Below are 22,567 nucleotides of genomic sequence, written 5' to 3' on the forward strand. Positions count from 1 at the left end.
GACTAGGGTTACAAATATGATACAGTTAATTGAAAATGCTGGTGTGGCAAATGCATTGTTGAAAGGAAAAGATGACAGCTTTAAAGGCACTGAAAAGAAGGATTCTTAGTTTAAGCACAATCCTGGCAAGAAGAAGAAGCAATTGCCAGAAAAGACCAGCTTTACAAAGAAGTCTTTTTGGAAGAAAAGATTTCAGCAACGACCTCAGACTTCTTTTAAACAGGGTAAAGGATAGAAGAGGCCACTTTTTGGGAAATTGGCTGGTAAATGCTTTATATGTGAACAGAAAGGCTATATTGCTTCCAAGTGCCCACAACAATCTTCTAAAGATGCAAAGGATAAAGATGCACCAAGTAAAAAGATTTCAGCAACGACCTAAGACTTCTTTTAAACAGGGTAAAGGATAGAAGAGGCCACTTTTTGGGAAATTGGCTGGTAAATGCTTTATATGTGAACAGAAAGGCTATATTGCTTCCAAGTGCCCACATCAATCTTCTAAAGATGCAAAGGATAAAGATGCACCAAGTAAAAAGAAGCCCAGCATTGGCTTAGTGATTGATATGGTGGGAGATCAATCTACTGATGATGCTACAGAATTGTGCAAAGCTTGGGGAAGGATCAGAGATTCCACATTGCTTATTTTCTTTGATCCTGGAGCTCGTGCAAACTTTATCTCACCGGCATTGGCAGCTAAGCTCGGTATACGTCTCGAGGAAATGGGACCAGTTGGACAGGCTGATTTGGCACACCCAGGACATACTGAACCTGTCACCCCCATTCTTAGCAAACTTCGTATGCATATTCAAAGCTATGTGGACAGAGGAATTCCATATTGTGTCTTTAGAGGGCTATGATGTTCTGTTAGGTATCCCATGGTGCCACAGGATTCATGCTATCTTGGATACTTACAATAGAACAATTACTCTTGTACATAGGGGCAAGACTCATGTGTTAGATGTGAAGCTTAAAGGAGAGTCTGTCCTAGTTGTTTTTGCTTCTGCAATTACTTCTGTAATGAAAAATCATATTTCTGTGTACTTGGTTTTTGCAAAGCAAGTTAATGAAGTTGATAGTAATGTGTCTGTACTAGATGAAAGTAGAAGGGCTTTCTTGGATAAATTTAGTGACTTTCTCAGATTCGTTACCAGGAGAGTTACCCCTTGAGAGGCCTGAAGATCATACCATAGATCTTATTCCAGGGACTAGTCCGCCCAATAGACCATTGTACAGGGTCAGTGCGACGCAACAGAAAGAGATTATGACACAAATTAATGAGCTTTTAGAGAAGGGACTAATTCAGCCCAGTAGTTCTCAGTTTTGTTCACTTGTGTTGTTAGTTCAGAAAAAGGATGGCTCTTGGCGAATGTGTATTGACTACAGAGCCTTGAATAAGCACACGATCAAGAATAGGATTCTGATTCCAAGGATAGATGACATTCTCAATCGATTACAGGGAGCAGGAATGTTTAGCAGGATAGATTTGAAAAGTGGGTACCATCAAATCAGAATCAAGCCAGAGGATATTCATAAGACTGCTTTTAGAACGACATTTGGTCTCTATGAATTTTTAGTCATGCCATTTGGATTGACCAATGCTCCTGCTACGTTTAACAAGATGATTGATAGAATTTTCCGCTCTTATCGAAGTTTTGTTGGCACATTCTTTGATAATATTATTATCTTTTCAAAGAATGAAGAAGAGCATAGAAAACACCTAGTTGCAGTCTTTAATGAGCTGAAGCGTAATAGATTGCTTATTAATGATAAGAAGAGTGAATTCTTTTTGGAAGAGATTCACTTTCTTGGGCATATAGTTTCTAAAGATGGTGTGAAGATGGATCCTGCAAAGATAGCAGCAATTGTCTCTTGGCTAGACTTGAAAACCGTTCATGATGTCCGCAGTTTTCTTGGCCTATACTCTTACTACAGAAGATTTGTAAGACACTTTGCAGAGATTGCTTCTCCTTTACATGCGCTTGAAAAGAAGGATGTCAAATGGCAATGGACTGACAAAGAGAAATCAGCATTTAGATGTTTGAAGCGGAAAATGACTACAGATCTAGTACTTATTTTGCCAGATCTGTCTAAGCCACTCCTAGTGCAGTGTGATGCATGTGGAAACAGCATTGGCGCTGTTGTAATGCAGAATGGCCGAGTTGTGGCATACAAGAGTAGAGTACTTTCTGTCATTGAAAGGACTTACCAAATTTATGAGAAAGAATTATTGGTTGTGATCCATGCACTCTCTAGTTGGAAGCACTATTTGCTTGGTGCTGATTTTGTAGTGCAAACGGATAATCAAACACTTAGATACTTTCTCACACACGCTAAATTGTTAGAGAGACACATGCATTGGGAAAATTTCCTATCTATGTTTCATTTTCAGATAGTGCATGTGGAAGGCAAGAAGAATGTAGTTGTAGATGCTTTATCTCGCAAACCACAGCTGTCAATTGTTTTAATTCCTTATCACCATGAATTGGATGATATGAAAGAGCAGTATGTTGATGATGAAGATTTCTCTGAAATCTATGAACAGTTGATCAATGGCCAACATCATGATCATTATGTGTTCAAAGAAGGCTTTATAATGATGCATAGAATACTATGCATTACAAAACAGTTAAGGCCAAAAGTTTTATTGAAAAGTCATGCTCCACCGTATGCAAGACATCGTGGTATTGATGCTACAGTCAAAGCGGTAGAGACTTTCTTCTATTGGCCAGCCTTGAGATCTAATGTTGATGCATATGTCAGATCTTGCCTTGTATGCCAAAAGGTCAAATTTGATAGACAGAAGGCACCAGGGTTATTGTAACCACTGCCTATTCCAAAAAGGCCATGGGAAAGTATTGCCATGGATTTCATTTTTGATCTTCCAAGAACTTCTTTACGGAATGATGGAATTTGGACTATCACTTGCAAATTCAGCAAACAGGCACATTTCATTCCTGTAATGAAAAGCATTAAGTCAGAACACATGGTAAAGATATTTATGCAAAATATCTTCAAGTACCATGGAATGCCACGATCAATTGTGAGTAATAGAAACCCAAGAATGACTAGCTTGTTTTGAAAAGCACTCTTTGAAAACATGGGCACTATGCTGAAATTTTCATCTTGGTGACCTTCTTCCAAGAGCATATGAGCTTTATTAAATCTTAGGTTGGATATTCTTGGCATGTAGAATAAGTTGGGCTATGTAATATGCTCAATAAAAAAGCATTGGAATTCTCTAGTACCATTGACAAACATGCACGCACGCACGCACATAGGTACACACGCATGCACACAAACATGCCAGCGTGCATGCGTGCACACACACACACACACACACACACACACACACACACATCTTTCTTCTACATACACTCTATGAAACTAGGGTTTATGTGTATATGGTTTTCCATAAATAAGTACTAGTTTTCTTACTGGAATCTACAGTGACTTAGAATGCTTTTTGAAACAATGTACATTCTCTATTGTACAGTTGAATACTACATCTCATTAAATAATGCACAATGTATGGTTTACATTTAGCATTAACATGTGCATCACTGAATGAAATCTCATTGCTTTGAAGTTGTATTTATTACACTTCAGTTGAATGAATATGTATGTTGTGACATTAATAGTTCACGTATACATGCTATCACCCTGTGTTGCATCCGGAAACATGTATATTAGAAAGGCTCCTAGTAATCATAGTTGGATACAGGATGTAATCCTCCAGCTATGTGAGACTTGAACTTGCAATGACAAATGGTAGTGGGAAAACTGCTACAATCGCCCCGTGTCATTTGTTAGCAAGTGATACATGCGATGGCACTAATAACATGGAGAATCTTGTTATCGCCCTGTGTCACCCATTAGCGTGTGTGGCATGCAATCGATGTCGCTTGCTTCTTTCAAGAGGGGGATATGTCACCAAGTGGTGATACTTTTTACAATTGCTTTTCTTATTTACTTATATAAATATTTTATTTTTCTTTTCTTTTGTTGTTGTTGCTTCTTACTCCCAGAGTTCTCTTAGAATAAGCCAGGATCTTTGCATGGCCAGAAGAGGCAACCATTGGGACAAATTGGATTTATAGTTTGTCTAAGCCTTAGGACCAGTTCCATATTGAATGGGCACTGAAGAATAGAATGCCACTGGTTTGGGACTGTGTACTTAGCCATTGGAGATGGTGCAGGACAATGAGCCTAGCCAAGAAAGAAGATGCATATGTGAGAATGCTCATGGAATAAAAGTCACTATAACTGAGCCACATTACACTTTTTGACATGGTCACAATGATAAAACACTTAAGAAATGCAGGGGTCACCATCCCTAAATTTTAAGGAGTTACTATTTTTGGGCCCTTGAATCTGCTCGCATCATTTTCTTCGTTTTTGCACGAGCATTGAGAATCTAGTTTGTGCGGAGTTCAAATTTTGCAACGATCATGGAGAATTTTGGACCAAAAGATTTAAACAGGAAAATTGTTACAGGTATGCCATGTGGCACAAATTCCCAAAAGAGAGAGAGAGAGAGAGAGAGAGAGAGAGAGAGAGAGAGAGAGAGCATTAAAAAAAGCATAATAGGCATGAGGAGCAGATGAAAGAATGAAGTTTTGAAGAAGATGAGGGAAGATTGCTGCAAGAAAATCACCATGGAGCGTACTTCTACATCTTTGACTCCAGTACGGAGGTAGAGCTTGCTCCCTTTGATCAACTCTCTCTCTATTCTCAAAGGAAATGCTTCACATGATGGGCTGATTCCATCGAAGAAAATGCAGGACATGTTGGACAGTAAGAACAGTGAATTCAGAGATCTACAGACTGTGGCTGTAAAAAGGGAAGTCCCTTATGCGCATTATCAGCATTCATTTCACTTGTCTTAGCTGCCATATATCCACTAGGTTGAAAAAAACCAGCGGCTGCATTTTGTACTCCAGGCATCGAATGAGGACTCTGTAGAGTTTGATAACCACCACTATTAGCATAAAGTGGGTTCACTGTCTCAATAGGCATTATTCCTGGTGACCCTCTATACAAGTATCCCTGATAACCCGTCGGTAATCCAGCCATTGCTTGTAAAACTGATCCACCACCAAAGTAACCAAGATAGGTAGCAAACTGAGGAGGAATAGTCTGCTGTGCCACTTGTGCATTACTGCCTTGACCATTCACTACCTGGTTTTGTGCTTGTGCTTCTTGTTGCATTGGACCTGTCTCCAAGTTTGGTGTCTTTTCCACATGCTCACGCACATTAGAAGTTTGCCTTTTTGAGCACTCCATGGTATGATGTGATGACTCAGCCCTAGAATTCTCATTATGTGAATTCAAAATTTTTTGCATCGGAGGATTCTTTACAAGCTGTCTCCTCATCCTGTGGTTCAATCTCGGTTCTGGAAGGTGCTGACACCTATACACCAATATTCTCTCTTCGGTGTCTACGAGGAGAAGAAGAACTCTCTTCCTCATGAGGGAGTTTTTATTTGCCTTTATCCATGTCTGCCATCTGTCTAGTCCTGTAATCTCTCTAAAACTTGTGTGAATGGCCTTTTTACCCAAAACTGTCTCAGCTTAAATTCTTACAAAAAAGAATTCAAATCTTGGGGATGGAACCATGAAACCGGTCTATGACTCACCTAAAGCTATAGTTCCTTCAATTAATACATGGTCTTTACACACACACACACACATAAGCAGAGACCTCACTCCCTCGGTCAATACCAGATTGGCCCCGAAGACCGGCGCCCCTCTCAGTATTTCTCTATCAATTAAGAGATGGAAAATTACAAAAAATGATAATGTCCAAAATACATAACCTGTGAACAGTTGGTTTTAATCTCTTCTGAGTAAATCCCAGTTGCATAAGAACAGTACAACATGTCCAAATCAACATCGCTTTTAGGAAAGCATTTTCTGTGATCAAAACTCAATGATTCCTGTGCAGAATTGCAGTTTGCAGATCTTTGAATTCATTGTTCTTACTGTCTAGCTTGTCTAGAGTTCACTGTTCTTACTGTCCAGCACACTGTTCTTATTGTTCAGCATGTGACCAAAACTCAATGATTCATGTGCAGAATTACAGCCTGCAAATCTCTGAATTCACTGTTCTTACTGTCCAACATGTCTTGCATTTTCTTCGATGGAATCAACCCATCATGTGAAGCATTTCCTCTGAGAATAGAGAGAGAGTTGTTCAGAGGGAGCAAGCTCTACCTCCCTACTTGAGTCAGAGACGTAGAAGTACTCTTCATGACTGATTTTCTTGCAGCAATTTGCCCTCATCTCCTCCAAAACTTCCTTCTCCCATTTGCCCCTTATGCCTATTACGTTTTTTTAAATGGTCTCTCTCTCTTTTGGGAATTTGTGCCACATGGCATACTTGTAACAATTTTCCTGTTTAAACCTTTTGGTCTGAAATTCTCCATGATCGGTGCAAAATTTGACCTTGGCACAGACCAAAGATTTAATCCTCCTGCAAAAACGAAAGTAATGACATGAACATATTCTGGGGTCCAAAAATAGTAACTCTTTAAATTTTAGGGACGGTGACCCCTGCATTCCTCAAGTTGTTTTGAGCAACTTTTATCATTGTGACCACATTAAAAAGTGTAATGTGGCTCAGTTATGGTGGCTTTTATTCCGTGAGCATTCTCACATGGGCATCTTCTTTCTTGGCCAGGCTCATTGTCCTGCATCAGCTCCAGTGGCTAAGTACACATTCCCAAACCAGTGGCATTCTATTCTTTAGTGTCTATTCAATATGGAACCGGTTCTAAGGTTCAAAGAAACCATTAGTTCAATTTGTCCCAATGGCTGCCTCTTTTGGCCATGCAAAGATCCTGGCTTCTTATTCCAAGAGAACTCTGGGGGTAAGAAGCAACAACAACAAAAGAAAAGAAAAATAAAATATTTATATAAGTAAATAAGAAAAGCAACTGTAAAAAGTATCACCACTTGGTGATAGCATCTGTCGTTGGCTTTACAGATGTAAACTATTCTGGTCATGCGGACTGCAGAAAGTCCACTTCTGGGTATGTGTTTACCTTCACAAGAGGAGCAGTCTCTTGGATCTTCAACAAACAATGATCATTGGGTTAGAAGATCGTCTAGGGCTACTAGACAACCTGATAGATTCGTTCATGATGCAAACAATGTGGCTGATTATGTCATGTTGACAGACTCTAATGAACCGTCTTGCTTCAAGGAAGCAATGGACAAATAGGATAGGAAGAAATGGTATAAATCCATGTTGTCAGGGATGGAATCTCTTGAGAAAAATAACACTTGGGGCTTGGTGCAGTTGTCTTAAGGGTAGAAAATCCTTTCATGCAAATGGGTTTACAAGATGAAGGACACTTGGAACATGGAGTTGACTTTGATGAGATCTTCTCTCTTGTAGTCAAGATCATTACATTGAGAACCATTTTGGGCTTGGTTGCAATTGAAGATATGGAGCTCATACAGATGGATGTAAAGATTGCATTCGTACATGGTGATCTGCATGACGACATATATATGCAACAACGTGAAGGGTTTGTGGCAAAAGGGGAAGAGAAGATGGTATATAAACTGAAAAGGAGTTTGTATGGGCTGAAACAAGCACCAAGAGAATGGTATCATAAGTTTGATACATTTATGGAGTCTCGAGGTTTTCATAGAAGTCAAGTGGATCACTACTTGTACACCAAGAAGGCAGCAGATGACAGCCTGATTATCTTGGTTCTGTATATTGATGACATGCTGATTGTTGGCAGGGATACTCATGCCTTGGACTCATTGAAGGTAAATCTTCATAGCAGCATTGACATGAAGGATCTTGGTGATGCAAATCAGATTCTTGGCATGCGAATACTCAGAGATAGATCAAAAGGATTACTCTATCTATTTTAGCATGAGTATATCTCGAAGGTTTTGTAGCGTTTCAGTATGGAGGGAGGGAAAACAATTGGGGCTCCATTGCTTCCATATGTGAAACTTAGTGCAGAGGACAACCCTACATTTGATGATGAGAAGGCTAAAATGGCCAAGATACTATATGCTTGAGTTGTTGGTAATTTGGTGTATGCTATGGTTGCTATACGTCTTGACATTGCCTTTGCAGTGGGAGTGGTTAGTAGATACATAGTAAACCTTGGTAAAAAGCATTGGGAAGCCGTGAAATGTATTATGAGATACCTCAAAGGCACAAAGGATTTGTGTATCTGCTTTGGAAAGCAAAAGGCATTTGTCATTGGCTTTATGGATGCGAACTATGCTGGTCATGCGGACTGCAGAAAGTCCACTTTTGGGTATGTGTTTGCCTTTACAGGAGGAGTAGTCTCTTGGATCTCTAGGCTAGAAAAGTGTGTTGCATTGTTTACTACAGAGGTAGAGTATGTGGCTGCCACTGAGGCATGCAAGGAGGCTTTATGGCTTTCATGTTTGGTAGGAGAGCTTGGCATTACAGAGTTACTTGTTCTCCATTGTGATAGTCAGAGTGCTATCATGCTAACACGGAATCACGTCTTTCATGCAAAGACGAAGCACATACAGGTGAAGTATCACTTCATTAGAGATGTACTTGACAGCAAGAGCATTGAGCTTGTCAAATTGCATACAGATGATAATCCTCCAGATCTTCTCACGAAGGGTCTTCCAGCAAAGCGGTTTGCTCATTGCCAAGAGATGATGGGAGTTGGATAGATATATGTATTTTAGTTTTGTACATATGTAGAGTTAGTTAATTCTTTTCTCCTCTTAAGGCACATTGCCTTTAGGTGGCAGGTTGTTTGGAATAAAGGGCCATTGTACCTTTTATATTTGCAGGGGTGTGAAGACACCCTTAGCACATTTGTACTTTCATATATATCTATCTGAAACCTAAAGAGGTACATAACACAAAGATTGTACCCAAGAACATCATGCATCTCTCTCTTTGACTCTCACACTCTCTGCTCTTGCTCACGTTTCGCTCTCTACTTGGCATTTTCATTGCTGGACATTGCGTCGCTGCTGTGCGTCGCTGACTTCATTATAGGCCTGGAAGGATTGTCCTAAATTAGGGTTTTGCATGTGGGACACAGAAACTCTCCAAGGGTGTTTCCTATTTAATGAAACTTTTGGTCATTTAGTGTTTTGGGTCTGTTTTAAAGACCTAATCAGTGGGTATTGAATTTCTAGCTCAACACTACTTACCATTTCTTCGTGCTTCCTAACATAAAGGTGGTTTCATTTGATCTTAATGAATTAGTGGTTATGCAATCTTAGTTTTTCGTGGAATGATGGAACACTTTGGCTAATTCTATTGATTGATTTTAGAGCTAAAGTGGGGTCAACTCAACCGTTGTCCATAGTTTTGTTCCTTGTAGGGACCTAGCTTGCCTCATCATCGCTATCTTTTGAGTCATATCCATGTAGTTGACCTTTGCTTGTCTGCCTTTTGGGATAGTGTTGATGGGCTCTCCCAAATCTATGGAAGGGATCACCTTGCTTAACTATGCTTGAATGACATTTGAATTCTTGTTCCAACTATGGAGCAAGATTATTGGAGCCTCAGAGAGACCACCAATTCTTATCTCTCTTATTACGTTCATCTTCTCGTTCTCCATGATTATTGACATAACCTCTGTACAAAAGTGTTCTCAATCAGATGAATGCACTTTTTATATGTTGTTTTTCCAATGTGCTTGCAATGGCTCTCTTATGGGCTTCTTCTTTACTTTTTTTTGTTTCTTCTTCATGCCTTGCAGTTATTCCTGCAATTATTTAATATGTTCTTCCTTGTTGATCATTTCTTACTTCATTGTTGCGAGCTCTCCTTGAACTTTTTTCAACCTTTGCAAAGCAGGTAGGACTCTCATGACAAAGGCTTAGCTGTTGGTAGGGGGATTGAAGGTGTCTGGAAGCTGACTGTTGCAGCAAAGGTCTTCTTTTTTTTCGTTTGGACTGCTGAGACCCACAGGGGAAGTTGTTTACCGAAGGGGTTCCACTCCGTCTTGGAGAGAGGTTGTTCAAGTGTGTAGAAGTGATTGATTGCCCTACCTTTATATATACCAATCCCATATATAGAGAATGAAGAAAAGGGGGTTTTTAAGTGCCTTTAATTTTGTGTATGAAATCATTTATCTTTTGTGTGTGCACGTGTGTGTGGGCACATGTGCTCGTGTGGGGCTTGGGGACAGGTTGATGTGCTTAAAGTGTATATCTGACAGGATTTGGTTTTGTAGGAAATGATTGGCCTTTCTTTATTCATGTTAGATCAATCCCGTAAGGAGGCGGAGCTTTCAATGGAAAGTGCTTTTACCACATATCAGGTGAAGCCCATTTGGAAAATTGATGATGTGGTGCTGCAATCCTAAGTGTTTTTGATAGTGTAAGCTAAGATGAAACATGAATGTTTTGTCAACAACTGTAGTAAGTCAATACTATTTTGCTTTAGATGATTGTGGACTGTATTTTACATGTAAATCTATGGATAGGTAAATTTAGATAGACTGTTCACTCCTTTTTCAAGCACACAGTCCTAAGTAGACAACTCAAATTATTGTGGTGGATCCATAAGTCATTTGGAGAGAGTTGGTCTGCTGGCACAGAAGTAAAATCCAGCAGTCTGAAGCCCTCTATTTATACGAGTCCTGATTTGTTTCTTCATAAAATTGAATTTGAGCTCAAGTATCTTTCATGCATACATTTCAAGTGCTGATTGGACACTTATCCAATGCCTGCCCCTACCCCCCGGCCCCCAGGAAAACCAAACAAAGGAGACACTTTCGAATGCTTATTTGGATTTGTTTGTTTGAGATAAGAATCTAATGCAGTTACAAGTATAATGCCAGTAGGTAACTTGTTCCTTGGCTATTGATACAAGAGTTTCCTACATAAAAGACAAATATTCATGAGACAGTTGCAAGAGATTCCTTCATGCTCCTACTTGGTCCTAAGTCTCTCTTGGCAATATGCTTGAGGATTATATATAAGATTAATGCATAAGTTGTTTGTGTTAGGCTTGTGGATTAGTCTACGAGTATACACAAGTCTTTGCTTATGACTTATGCTTATGGCTTATGCATAAGATAAACACATAAGCTTCACAGGTCATTACTTGTGTAAAGTGTTCAAATGTAATATGCTTTTGACCATTGCATGCGATCATTTCAGATGAAAGATTTTTAAGGTGGTAATGCTCTGCTCTTGAATGTTTCTTGTGACATAGAAACTAGTGGCATCTGGGCAAAGATATTCCACACGTTGTGCTCTTTGGTGGGCAGAAATGCACAAAGCTAGGGGCCAATATAAAGAGGCTGCGAACGTATTTTTCCGTGCATCCACAGAGGTGAGTGCAATATACTTAACTGGAAGTTTACAATCACGAGTTTCTGAAATACTGCTTCTAAGGATATTGCTTTCAGGAGCCACACTTACGAGCTGGGATCTTTCTTGAGCAATCTGCATATTGTTATCTTCGTGCGACCCCACCTTTATTGCGAAAATATGGCTTTCATCTAGTCCTTGCAGGAAATCGTTATAATGTCTGTGGACAGGTATGCCTATGTTAACTTCTTGATTTTTTCTCCAGGTCAAAGCTGATTCTTTTGGTGTGCCGTCCATTTATTTATCATAGAAAAAGAGTGTATGTAGAAGGGGACAGTGCTTGCTTCTGCTCTTGGTAGTTTTTCAAGTAGAAAACAGTGCATCGCTCCTGTTCAGCTAAGTTATTAAACAGATCTGCAGATACGGATCATAAGGGATATATGATCAACATCTAGTATATTGCATGTGCTATCTGATTTATAACAAGAAAAGAAGAAAAGGAAGTTCAGTAAACGAAATGAAAGTACAAGGCACAAGGGAGCGAGGGAAGAAGCTAGGGAGGCAGGAAGTAACGGAAGAAGGAAATAGTTGGGGAAAAAGAAGGAAAGTCTAACAGGGAAGGAAGTAAGGAAGGAAGAGCAAGGAAGTAGAACAAGCAAGGAAAGAAGGAAGAGAAGGGGAGCAAAAGAAGTGAGGAAGAAAGGAAGAGGGCAGGAAAGTATGGAGTTATGGCAAGATATCGCTTGAAATTCAGGGATGAAAAAGTTGAGCATTTTTCCAATTCCTATAAAATGTCTAGGTCCTTTCCTTACCTTATCTCCTATGGTTATCTCTATTTCCCAATAATTGTTTTACTATTGAATTGATTTTAAGTTTGATTTGGAGGATACATAACCTGTTATGCCATCCATGCCAAGTTAACAAATGCCTAAGTGAGCCAGGGGTTCTCTCTCTCTCTCTCTCTCTCTCTCTCTCTCTTTCCATAATGAGTGCTTATGTTATCAAATCATATAGAAGAATTACAAAGGTCAGATGGTAGGAAAGATACAAAAGTCATGGCAAGGAAGCAAAAGGGATTGCTTTATGCCAAGGAAGTAGAACCTCCCTAGGGAGAGGATTAGCATGCTAAAGAAGATCTAACTGTAATGTAGAAGACCCTTGATCCTAGCGATATGTCCCTGGACGCCTGTGGCGAAGTCGAAGATGAAAGCATTCCAGGTAACCTAATTATGCCAACCACCCCAAAATCTGAAGAAATGGAACAAAATCTTCATATGTGGCTGTGACAGGGTGGTGTATTTTGCCCTAGTAGAAACACAATTAGAGGGGCATAGCAACATGCCAACCACATCTCTCCAAATATCTGATAGGAGGGTTCAGATCTTCTTGGCTAAAAGGCAGGAAATAAATCTTTGGCTTGAGGATTCCACATTGGTTGTGCAAAAGAAATAGTTGTCATTCGATATTCTTCACTTTGAAAGAGCTGAGACAAGGGGAAGTTCACCAATGACACCCACAATGCCATAGCCAATATTGAGCTTATGCAAGGACTGCTTCCTAAGTTCCACTCTTAGTTATAGCATTTCCCCCCCTATGTCTGAGCTTTAGAGTCATCTCATTGACTGCTATGCGGCACAAGATCAAATGACACCCACAATGCCATAGCCAATATTGAGCTTATGCAAGGACTGCTTCCTAAGTTCCACTCTTAGTTATAGCATTCCCCCCCCTATATCTGAGCTTTAGAGTCATCTCATTGACTGCTATGCGGCACGAGATCACACTTGGCCTATTAATCTCTGTGAATTTTCCATTATGGAAGGGGATGATCCAATTTCGAGCATGAGAGGGGATGTTGAGTTCAAAATTAATTGCCCACTGATTAGCTATTTAAAACATCCCCAAAACAGTAAATTACCAAAAGTTTCATCAAGTGGGGAGTAGCTCTAGAGAGTTTCGATGTTCCACATGCAAAATCCTATTTAGGAGGATCCTTCTACATCTATAAATAGATAGGCTGCCCACCATTTAGATCCATCCTTGTGCTCAGATTTCTCACTTCCATGTGTAGATTTCAGGCATTAGCTTTCCACTCAGTGGCTGTCCAGCCCATGCCACTGCTGCCACATCATCACCATCCACTTCAGCACTTGACGTCTCCATCCTGCCATTGCCTTGCTGCTTGGAGGCCTCATATTACTGTGCTTTCAGCAGCTTGCCTGCAATTTCCTCATGATTGACACTGGGAATAGCTTGTGTTTACAGCTCCGGACTTGGCGAGAGGCTGATCTCCACCAGGTGACTGCATCTGCCTGCATTTTTGTAGCTAGTGTGGCCGCTTGCATCATCCTCCACTGTCTGCTTGTTTCTTGGGTCTCCTACTGCCCTTGTGATCAGCATTTTGCAGTTGTTAAATACTACGAAACAACCTGAGGTTTGAGAGCCACGACTCCCATCTTAGCAAAAGGATTGCAATTTTGACCTCCTAGAGCAGCCATGACTAGTTTTTAGCCTGTATGTCAGGATCCAGCCCTCTGTGGTTGCAGGTAACACATAATTCAGCCATAACCTTATGTAAAAAAGCCCCAAATATCCTTGAAGTTGTTAGACAGCCATTTAGCACTGCTGAAAAGTGGTACAGCAGGTGCCACATCAGCATTCAAGGCTACAGCAGACTTTGAACAGTGAGGAAAAGTTTTCCCAGCAATTGTTTTGGGCAAATCTGGATGTGTTTACTGGATAAACAGCTGTAAAACAGGGGTGAAACTAAGTCAGCGAAATAGTAGCTCAGGAATGTGGTTCATATCATTGACTTGTGCATATGGGCTATTGATCATAAATTTTAAGGAAGATAAGATGAGATAAAGAAACAAACTTAGGGTGATGTTGAGGGGCATCAGTCTATGAGTGGTTGAGAATTGGAATGAGAGGAGGTTGAATATAATTGGGAAGATGAGGTAGCTATCTACAGGTAACATTACTTGTTAATGGCTTGGTTGGATAGTATGGAAACTTGGAAGTGTCTTATGGAAAGATTGGACCCCTTGAAGACAATTAATTGGAGGCCTAAAATTAGTTGAGAAAGAAAAAGTAGAAAGAATCTAAGACCATAGGCCTTATGCTTAGACTCTAATATGCCTTCCACATTGAAGGATAATGGAATCCTCCTCATTGGCTATTTTTTCAAGCTTTATAATAGGCTTCCCCTTGTTACGTGTTTTTTTAATATGTAAGTTTCTTCCGTGGCTTCTTTGTATCTTGCATTTTACCTCGGGATACTTTGTTCTGAGGAGTGTTAATAGAATTTCCTTTTCTTTGAAAAACAAAGAAACTAATGATACAATTCAAATGACACTAGGGGATTTGCCTTGATGATGATGGGTTCTGTACATGGCATCTTTACAATGTCTTTTGGTAGACTATTTAGAGTTTAAGAAGTGAGGCATACCATAAGAAACTATAATGAGAGGACATAAATTTTACAAGATAACACCTCTTGCCCTATTTGCGAGCTCACCTTCAACGACAAAGATTAAGTCTAACTTGTAGCCCTTGTTCAACCATTTTCCCAATAGAAACCGGATTCTTTGTGAGACTTGGTACATGCAAGACATTTGACAAACACTTAGTTTGTCCATCATGCAAAGACAAGGGAACTTTGCCAATATGAGTAATAGATTGGGATGAATAGTCACCTATCTACATAGATTAGATTAGCCAAAATTTGCACCTCTTTACTGGATTTCATTGTTGAACTACCTTATTTCAAAGGGTATGATTCTATCTTGGTGTTGGTGGTTGATCAATTTACAAAAATGATACACTTTATCCTAACAACCAAGAGTATCAATGGAGAAGGAATAGCAAGGCTCTTCCTAGAACATGTATATTGGTACCATGGGTTCCCATCATGGTTTCATTTGGAAGAAGAGCTCATTATCTCTTGGAAAATTCATAACTCTTAGGTCCGATATTGCTAGGTGTACAAAATCTTGAAATGCCTTGGTATACATGCTTACAAGCTAGCTTTACCTCCTCACTTAAAGATTCATAATGCATTTCATGTAAGCTTGTTGAAATCCTATGTCAACCCCAATCATGTCCTTGATAATTAACAAATTGTAATGGCCATGCAAACCACTGAATTTGTTCGTATATTCCTATAGTCCCTAATGCTTGCTACACCAAGAGCCAACCTCCAAAATGTGTCTATTGCAAAGGTATTTGTCACATCATTGACGAATGCTGCAAAAAGAAGGGCAGATTGCAGGAGAAGCAATGGGCAAATTATGTGGCCATTGATCCTATCTCGAACAATGACAGTGATCTAGATGGGCCACCCACTACATTTGTGGATGACCTTATCATTTCAGTTGAATCATTGTCTAAAGGCAATATCGATAAAAAACTTTTAAATATGCCTTTTGAAAATTACTTCAAAAATAGTAAAAATTTGTTTGGAATTAGACACTAACCATGCCTCTGCATGTGTTAAAATCATTCCAACATGTGTTCTCTGTGTGGGATACTCTATCCCAATTTTTATCAAAATGATTTTGTGTTTTCTTTTTTTAATAATTATATCGAGAATTGCGTTTTAGGGAGTTGTAACTACTTTTTGCGTGGCATCTATGCTGAGCCTAAAAGTCATATTTGAATATTGGGCCCTTAATCACATGCACTTTGCCTTTGAACCATGCGCATGCACCTTTGCATCATGCCCTACTTTGGGTCCTTGAGCTTGTTGGTAGACCACATCATGATCTTGCTCACGTTGCATCTCTTTGACTAATGTATCTCTTCTTCAGAATCCATTGTATAGTATTAGACATTAGTCCTATTTGAGGTAATAACTTTGTATCATTGTTTTCTCCCGTCTATGTTTTGTGTCATGGGTTCAATCACTCATGACTTGAAGTGGGTTTTGTTAGCTATATCTACGACCTCCGGATGTGTGAACACACATTAGTGTGTGTTAGCTTGTGAGCACACCTTACTGTGTGTGAGGGCCTAGGGTTAGGGCATAGTTGCTTAAGTACCATGTTTGATAGGGTTCATACTATATAGGTAGTGTACCGTATGTAGCTATATAATTATCCCCTATGCTTATACTTTCATATCACAAACTATCATATCGATTGATTTACATTGGCCTGCGTGTAAGAGTTGTCTCTCTCTCATGTCTCCCCTCTCCACGATGAAGCTTCACCCACCACCTTAGCTTCTCCTATCACATTGGCCTACACATATTTAATAGGCAATTAGGTCATCTTGTTTGAATCTACTTTGGAGCTCCTACAATCATAATGTATCAAATAAAGAGATTACCTTAGCATGTAAAAGGCAAATGATTTGGTTTTTGTGAGTGCCAACTTGCACATACTTTGCAAAATTTTGATTGCTAAAGAAGATTCTTTTATGGAGTGGGAAGAGTAGGAACAATAGTAAGATGAGAAGGAGGATCATAAGCATGATGCAGGGTCTTAAGATTTTAGTGATGGTTGTATCTTTTCCATGGATGATATATAGTCTCACAAGACCTTATCTTGGATCTCCTCCATGTTTGTGATATGATCCTTCATGGTTGGGAATGTGTAGTAGAAAGTTGGCATAGCTTCATCTTGAGGGTTATCTTGTGGTTGAATGTCTTATCCTGGTAAAGAGAACATAAGAGGTTCTAGATCTTTGAGGCATTACAGATGCATCACACGAGAACAAGAAATGAATCATTGCAGCTCATGAAAAGGAACGAGCTTGAGAATTGAGGTGGTTCCATAATGCTGTTGAATCCACTATACACCCAATGTGTAGATCCACTAGGGGACAGGGAGTAGGGAAGGTGATGATTTCCTAGAGATCGAAGGTGTCTAGCATACACTTGAACTTGCACGACATATGGCCCAATTCAAGTTGTTGAGCTTGTCCTTCTCTAAGAGTTGGGGCTCTTGAATAGGTGGTGCCATGATAACCATTCAGGGAATGTAGGATGCCGATGATGAACAAAGATGGATGGATAGTGGATTGGAGGGAGGATGGTCATGGACTCCATCTCGATCGGGTACTTTGGGGTCTTCACATTGATCCTCCCATTCTTGGTGGTCTTTGCCATGATCTTTACTCTCATTGTGGATGAAATGCCGGTTTGTATGGTCTTGGTCATCCCTTTGGCGGTCCTCATAGTCTCCTTGGGAGGCCCTCTCCATCTGATCTTTCCAAGCAAACTGGTTTGCCATTTGTATCTTTCAGAAAACCTGCAGGAAAGTAAGGAAATTTGCTGCATTTTGATGGGGCTTGCTTCTTGGAGTGAATGACATTCTGTTCACTGCTGTGTTTTGACTCAGATGGGCTCTGCTTTGTTTTAACTTCAGCAGCCTTGGGAAGACAAAAAGGACCTGCTGTATAGACCAGAAGCTGCGCTTTGAGGTCAGCTAAAGCCTTTTCTATGGAGACGACATGCTGTAGGGGATGGGACTGCTACTGTGACTGAAAATGGAGAATACTTGCATTTTGATACTGCCAGCTGTTTGAGGGAGGTCAACATAAGAAAAGGGGTCCAGAACAGGTCACCTAAAGCAGGCTGAAGAAACACGGTTAATCAGGTTGAAAACTCTGTAGGAAAATACTCTCCAGCACTGTATTTTAGCAATGATACCATGTGAGTGTGCACAGATGAAGCAAGAACGTGGAGAGAAGTGAAGAGCAGAGAAAAACACAAAAGTGATAGACAAGGAAAACACTGATCTGAACATTGATACAAGGTTGCACACAATTAGCCCTTTCATGCTGGTAGAGCTGCATTGGTAAGGGTTCTGGACTATTTGTAGTAAGAATTGAATCTGACTAAGGGAGATGAGAGGGAATGACTAGCTGGAATGGTGGATGTGATCAATGAATGTGATGGAGACACAGCGTGGGACTGCCTATATATAGGCATAGGATCAAGAACAGGCTGACCTGATGCGAAATATTGATCGTGGCTGCTGAAATGGCTGCTGAGCTGCCCATGTGGTATACATAACAAATGCACTCCAGTAATGGTCAGTGTACAATGTGAATAAGCTAGATTAACTGGTGGATGAAGTGAAAACGGTAATTTCCACCTTATGTGCTTGAAATGGAGAAGATTGATACACAATAAAAATTGATAGACTACAACAATGACAGAGCTCCCAATGCCCCTGTGTAACTTTGACTAAGGCTCATAAGCATGAGTTGTACACAGAAGAAGACGATGAAAAACATGTTTTCTAACATTCTAAAGCTTGGGACTTGCTAAAGTGGGGCTGGGGGGTAATCTAGTGACAAGTTACTTCTTCATCAATCATCTTTGCTCAACCTTCCCTTTCTTTTTAGGTTTCCATGCCATGAGGGTGCAGATGTTGGCGTCACTCTTCAGATTAGTGATCTATGAAAATTTCATAACAGCAAAGTTGTCTTGCAATAAAAACACAAAATATGTTATGTCCCCTTTCTCTGAAAAAAAGGGGATGTTTTCTTGGTTCTATTTGCTCATCTTATTGAAAATGGGGTATCACTCATGTGCACAAGTCTTCACATGGCACTAAAAGTGTGTACACAAACTTGTGTGATAACTTTTTTTAATCACCTTACAAAGCTCAAGATATGACGTACATTTGGAAAATTCTCTATGCTAAATAAATCTATCTTTATTATGAACACAAAAGCATCACATTTACTCTCTCTCTGTAGTACTTCGGCACTGTGCATGATTTATTTTGCAGGTCCTGTTTGAGTTATTGTAGCAGCAGACACGATTAGTGTTGGTGATCAAGGGAGTGTGTAGAGGGAGGGAAGAAAAGACAGCATTTAACTTCCTATCTTATTGTGCAGAAAAAACATGCATTCCGTGCTTATTTGAGTGTGTTATCAATTTTTGAAGGCCAGGGATGGAACTTCATCAATGATCATGTTCTGTTTCACCTCGGAAGGTATACTCTTTATTGGTTGTAATAGCACATAATCCTCATTTGTCTTATTGAAGAGTTTGAACAGATCATTTCCTTGCAAATAGATCACTTCTTGTGCTTAGTCAGCTACTCTTGTGTACTCAGGCTATCAGCTGTTCTTGGTGATTTCTCAATGGCTGTACAGCATTTTAGAAAATTGATCTATTGTAGCCATCAGTCTCCAAATAACCAAGCAGCATTTTTGAGAGAGTTTATCCATGTGGTTCAGGTAACAGCAGAGTGTAAGGTCACATAAATTTGCTATGGTATATTTATTTGATTAATTTAGTTTGCCAACTACTCTTCAGAGCTCAAATCAGGAAAAACTCAAACTGTTGAAATTGGACTTGCCATCTATCAATATGGAAACCCTGCGCGTGCATTTTGAAGACCGACGAACTTATGCAACGTCTGCAGCAGTGAGTCTTGGTCCTATGCCTGCTTGACCTGTAAGGTTCCAGTTTCAAAGGGTACTATTTAGATCAGTAAGAACTACTGCATTTTAAGTGCAATATGTTAGTGTATATGTAGTGAGTTCATTTACTGCTGTGGTGTATGGAATCTTGGGTCAATGCGAGGGAAACATGAGGGAAGGTTCACAGTAGGTGGATTGGGTGAAGAACGGAAGCTGTACTTCAAAGCTTTCAAGCCCCAAGAGCTCCTCCTAGCCCTCAGTTCTTTACACAGATGGTGTTTTGGGATTCCACTAATGGGAAAGTGCACAGCTCAGGAGGTCATGCATGGTGTTTCTCTGAAATTGCACAGCTCAGGAGATTCTCCCAGTCTCTCTATAAGCTACTTTAAGATGTGGAATGCCATCCATAGATAAAGAAGTAAGTCAAGTACACCAGTTTGAATAAAGAGGTGGATCTGCATTTCAAAGTTGCAACCATTCAGAACAGCTTGAAATTTGAGACCATCTCAGTTTTTGAACATAGCGTTTGATGATCAGATCGTTCTTCTCCATTAGTCTATGGCTTTTGACTCCTTTAAAGCATGTTTTAGGACACACAAACACTAAATCCTATGTTTCGAAGTTTACTTGGCAGCAATGTTGCCTACCATTTTGTGACATGATTATAAGGCTTGAATTTTGTTGGACTAGGTTGCGATGGCGGAAGATACTTGGTTGCCCTTGGAGGCAGGACTCATCCCCTTTACTCCTAGTACCACTTGGCTGGATGTGGCTTCCACAAGACATTCTGCAAGTCGTGAAGCCATTGATTACAATGAGTGTATAGTTGGTGGTGCGTATTTGTAATCAAGATTATCCTAGCTAGATGAAAGTGAGCTCTTTATATTGATTCTATCATTTTGTTTATGTTACCTTGATTGGATTTTAAAGACCAGAATAGTTACAAAGGTTGTTGTTTTCATTTAAAGCCCAGTTTTAACCATGGTGGTACATGGCAGTGTTCTTCAAGAATTTGTCAATGTTAGACTTGCCTGCCCAAACAAGGATAGTGCTTAGTCTGAGCATTGTATAAGCAACATCCTACAAATTCTGTATTTTGAAATAAGTAATGGGATTATGATTTTGTGCAACTCCAATTGCGCAACCTAAAAGAATTGCATGGGCTGTGAATTGCATGCTTATTTAGGACTACCACAAAGTAAAGTCCAAGTCAAATGGGTAAAGCTAGGACCAAAGATCCTACTTTAGAACGGCCAATTTAAAATCATGCCTTGCGGGACTCTGAGTGCATCTATCACGGAGTCCTCAGGGATAGACCATGAATGATGAATACACATTAAAATCTTCCATCAGCACTCTTGATCTGCCAAGTGACAGACAAGCTTTTAGGTGGCCCCATAGATCTCGTTTGGACGATGGATCGTTTAGTGCATAGAGCCCAACTGGCCTTAGAACCTCCCCTTTTAAAAAACAATTCAATAACCAGAAAGAGGCCATGCACATCATTCTTAACAAGAACCAGCTGAAATTTTGCATGCATGACCATGAGCAAACCTGAGTAGTGTCACGTTGAACCCTTGCATAGAACAAACAGAACCCATGGCAATCCATAGATTTGCCTGCTTCACCATGACTCTTATGCTCAAGAGCACATAATACATCGCAGTTATTATCATGCAAGATACACCACATGTCATATTGCTTAAAAACATGATACGACAGGTCGTTTTTCAAGGCCCATTTAATGTCCTAGACCAAGATTGTCAACAAGTATCTACAAGTACATGTCCTATGTAAATTGTAACAAATTTTGCCAATGCCCCCCACTACCCAACTTGCATTTCAAACTGTGAATGTGCCAAAGTTAACTTGCACTTCACATGTGCACAACTTAGGTATGTGTTCTTTTGGCATGCTCAATATTGAAATGAGTCACAAGGTTTTCAACCAAAGGTTTTGGATTTAGAAGTGAATGCACTAGAGACTATATGAATCTAGATGTGCATCTTTAGCTAGCAAATTAATGAAGATGCTTTGGAAAATCCTAGCAAGGAGAGACTCCAAAAGGTTGATATCTTTGCTAAATGAGAGAAGTGAGAAAGTTCTTGAGAAAGCTATCATAGCATTCTTTGTAAGCAAGGTACCTTCTTTGGTTTGTGTTCGTAGCTAGTCAAATAGAAGGCTTGAAACCCTAAAAGAAAGAATAGTGATAGTTTTTCGGCTAGGCCAAGTACCTTTTGCAATTATTGTTGGCTCTTCACATAATGAGACAACTTTATCTTTACTAAGAAAATGTAGTATGTCTAGTGTGCATGTGCAATAGAACTATATCTTGTTTTCTCTCATTTTAGTTAAGCAAGGAAATACTTTTAGTGGGATTGGGAAACCTTGCTCGCCCCTATTTCAAATATGTTAATCTTGGAATTTCTTATTAAGCCCCAATGCTCTAGATAAATTGTTTTCTCGAGCTTTTGTGTGATGCAAAGAATTAAGCAAACAAGAGGTTGAAGATAACTTTGTGAAATTTTTTACCAAGAGGAGCCTATCACCACTTAGCATTGGTATAGATAGGGTATTAGAGCACCGTTCTATTGGAGGTTATTGGATATTAGCTTCAAACCCAAGAGGTTCTTGTTCTTGTGAGGGTTAGAAGCACATAGGAGCTTGGTAGTTGGCACCTAGTGCGGCTATGGTAAGCTTCTTGTAACATGTGCAAGATGTGGAGAGACTAAGGGGTTAAAGGGATTCCCTATGGGATTGTCCCAAGGCCCAAGAGTTGTGGAGGGGTTGTATTATTTTTGAACATTCAGTTGGTTGCTTGTAACATTGGTCACAACCTTGGGTAATGAGCAACTTAGTGCAAATGTGTTAAGGCCACTTGAAGGTTAGGGAAATTGAG

The 22,567-nt window shown here is 39.8% G+C and overlaps 1 protein-coding gene across 1 annotated transcript in view; it reads left to right on the forward strand.

Annotated features, from left to right (window-relative positions):
* Nucleotides 1–22,567, forward strand: part of LOC148022854 (Tetratricopeptide repeat (TPR)-like superfamily protein) — a 167,474-nt gene that overhangs the window by 91,143 nt on the left and 53,764 nt on the right. Inside the window, exons 11-17 of the mRNA XM_087695772.1 lie at nucleotides 10,203–10,289; nucleotides 11,189–11,308; nucleotides 11,385–11,516; nucleotides 19,138–19,235; nucleotides 19,359–19,482; nucleotides 19,562–19,672; nucleotides 20,359–20,500. Coding sequence (XP_087551898.1) covers nucleotides 10,203–10,289; nucleotides 11,189–11,308; nucleotides 11,385–11,516; nucleotides 19,138–19,235; nucleotides 19,359–19,482; nucleotides 19,562–19,672; nucleotides 20,359–20,500 — 814 coding nt within the window. The remainder of the gene's footprint in view (nucleotides 1–10,202; nucleotides 10,290–11,188; nucleotides 11,309–11,384; nucleotides 11,517–19,137; nucleotides 19,236–19,358; nucleotides 19,483–19,561; nucleotides 19,673–20,358; nucleotides 20,501–22,567) is intronic.

The sequence above is a fragment of the Lygodium microphyllum genome, chromosome 16 (genome assembly GCF_053477565.2).
Source record: "Lygodium microphyllum isolate KBCC chromosome 16, Lygodium_microphyllum_v1.1.10, whole genome shotgun sequence".
NCBI lineage: Eukaryota > Viridiplantae > Streptophyta > Polypodiopsida > Schizaeales > Lygodiaceae > Lygodium > Lygodium microphyllum.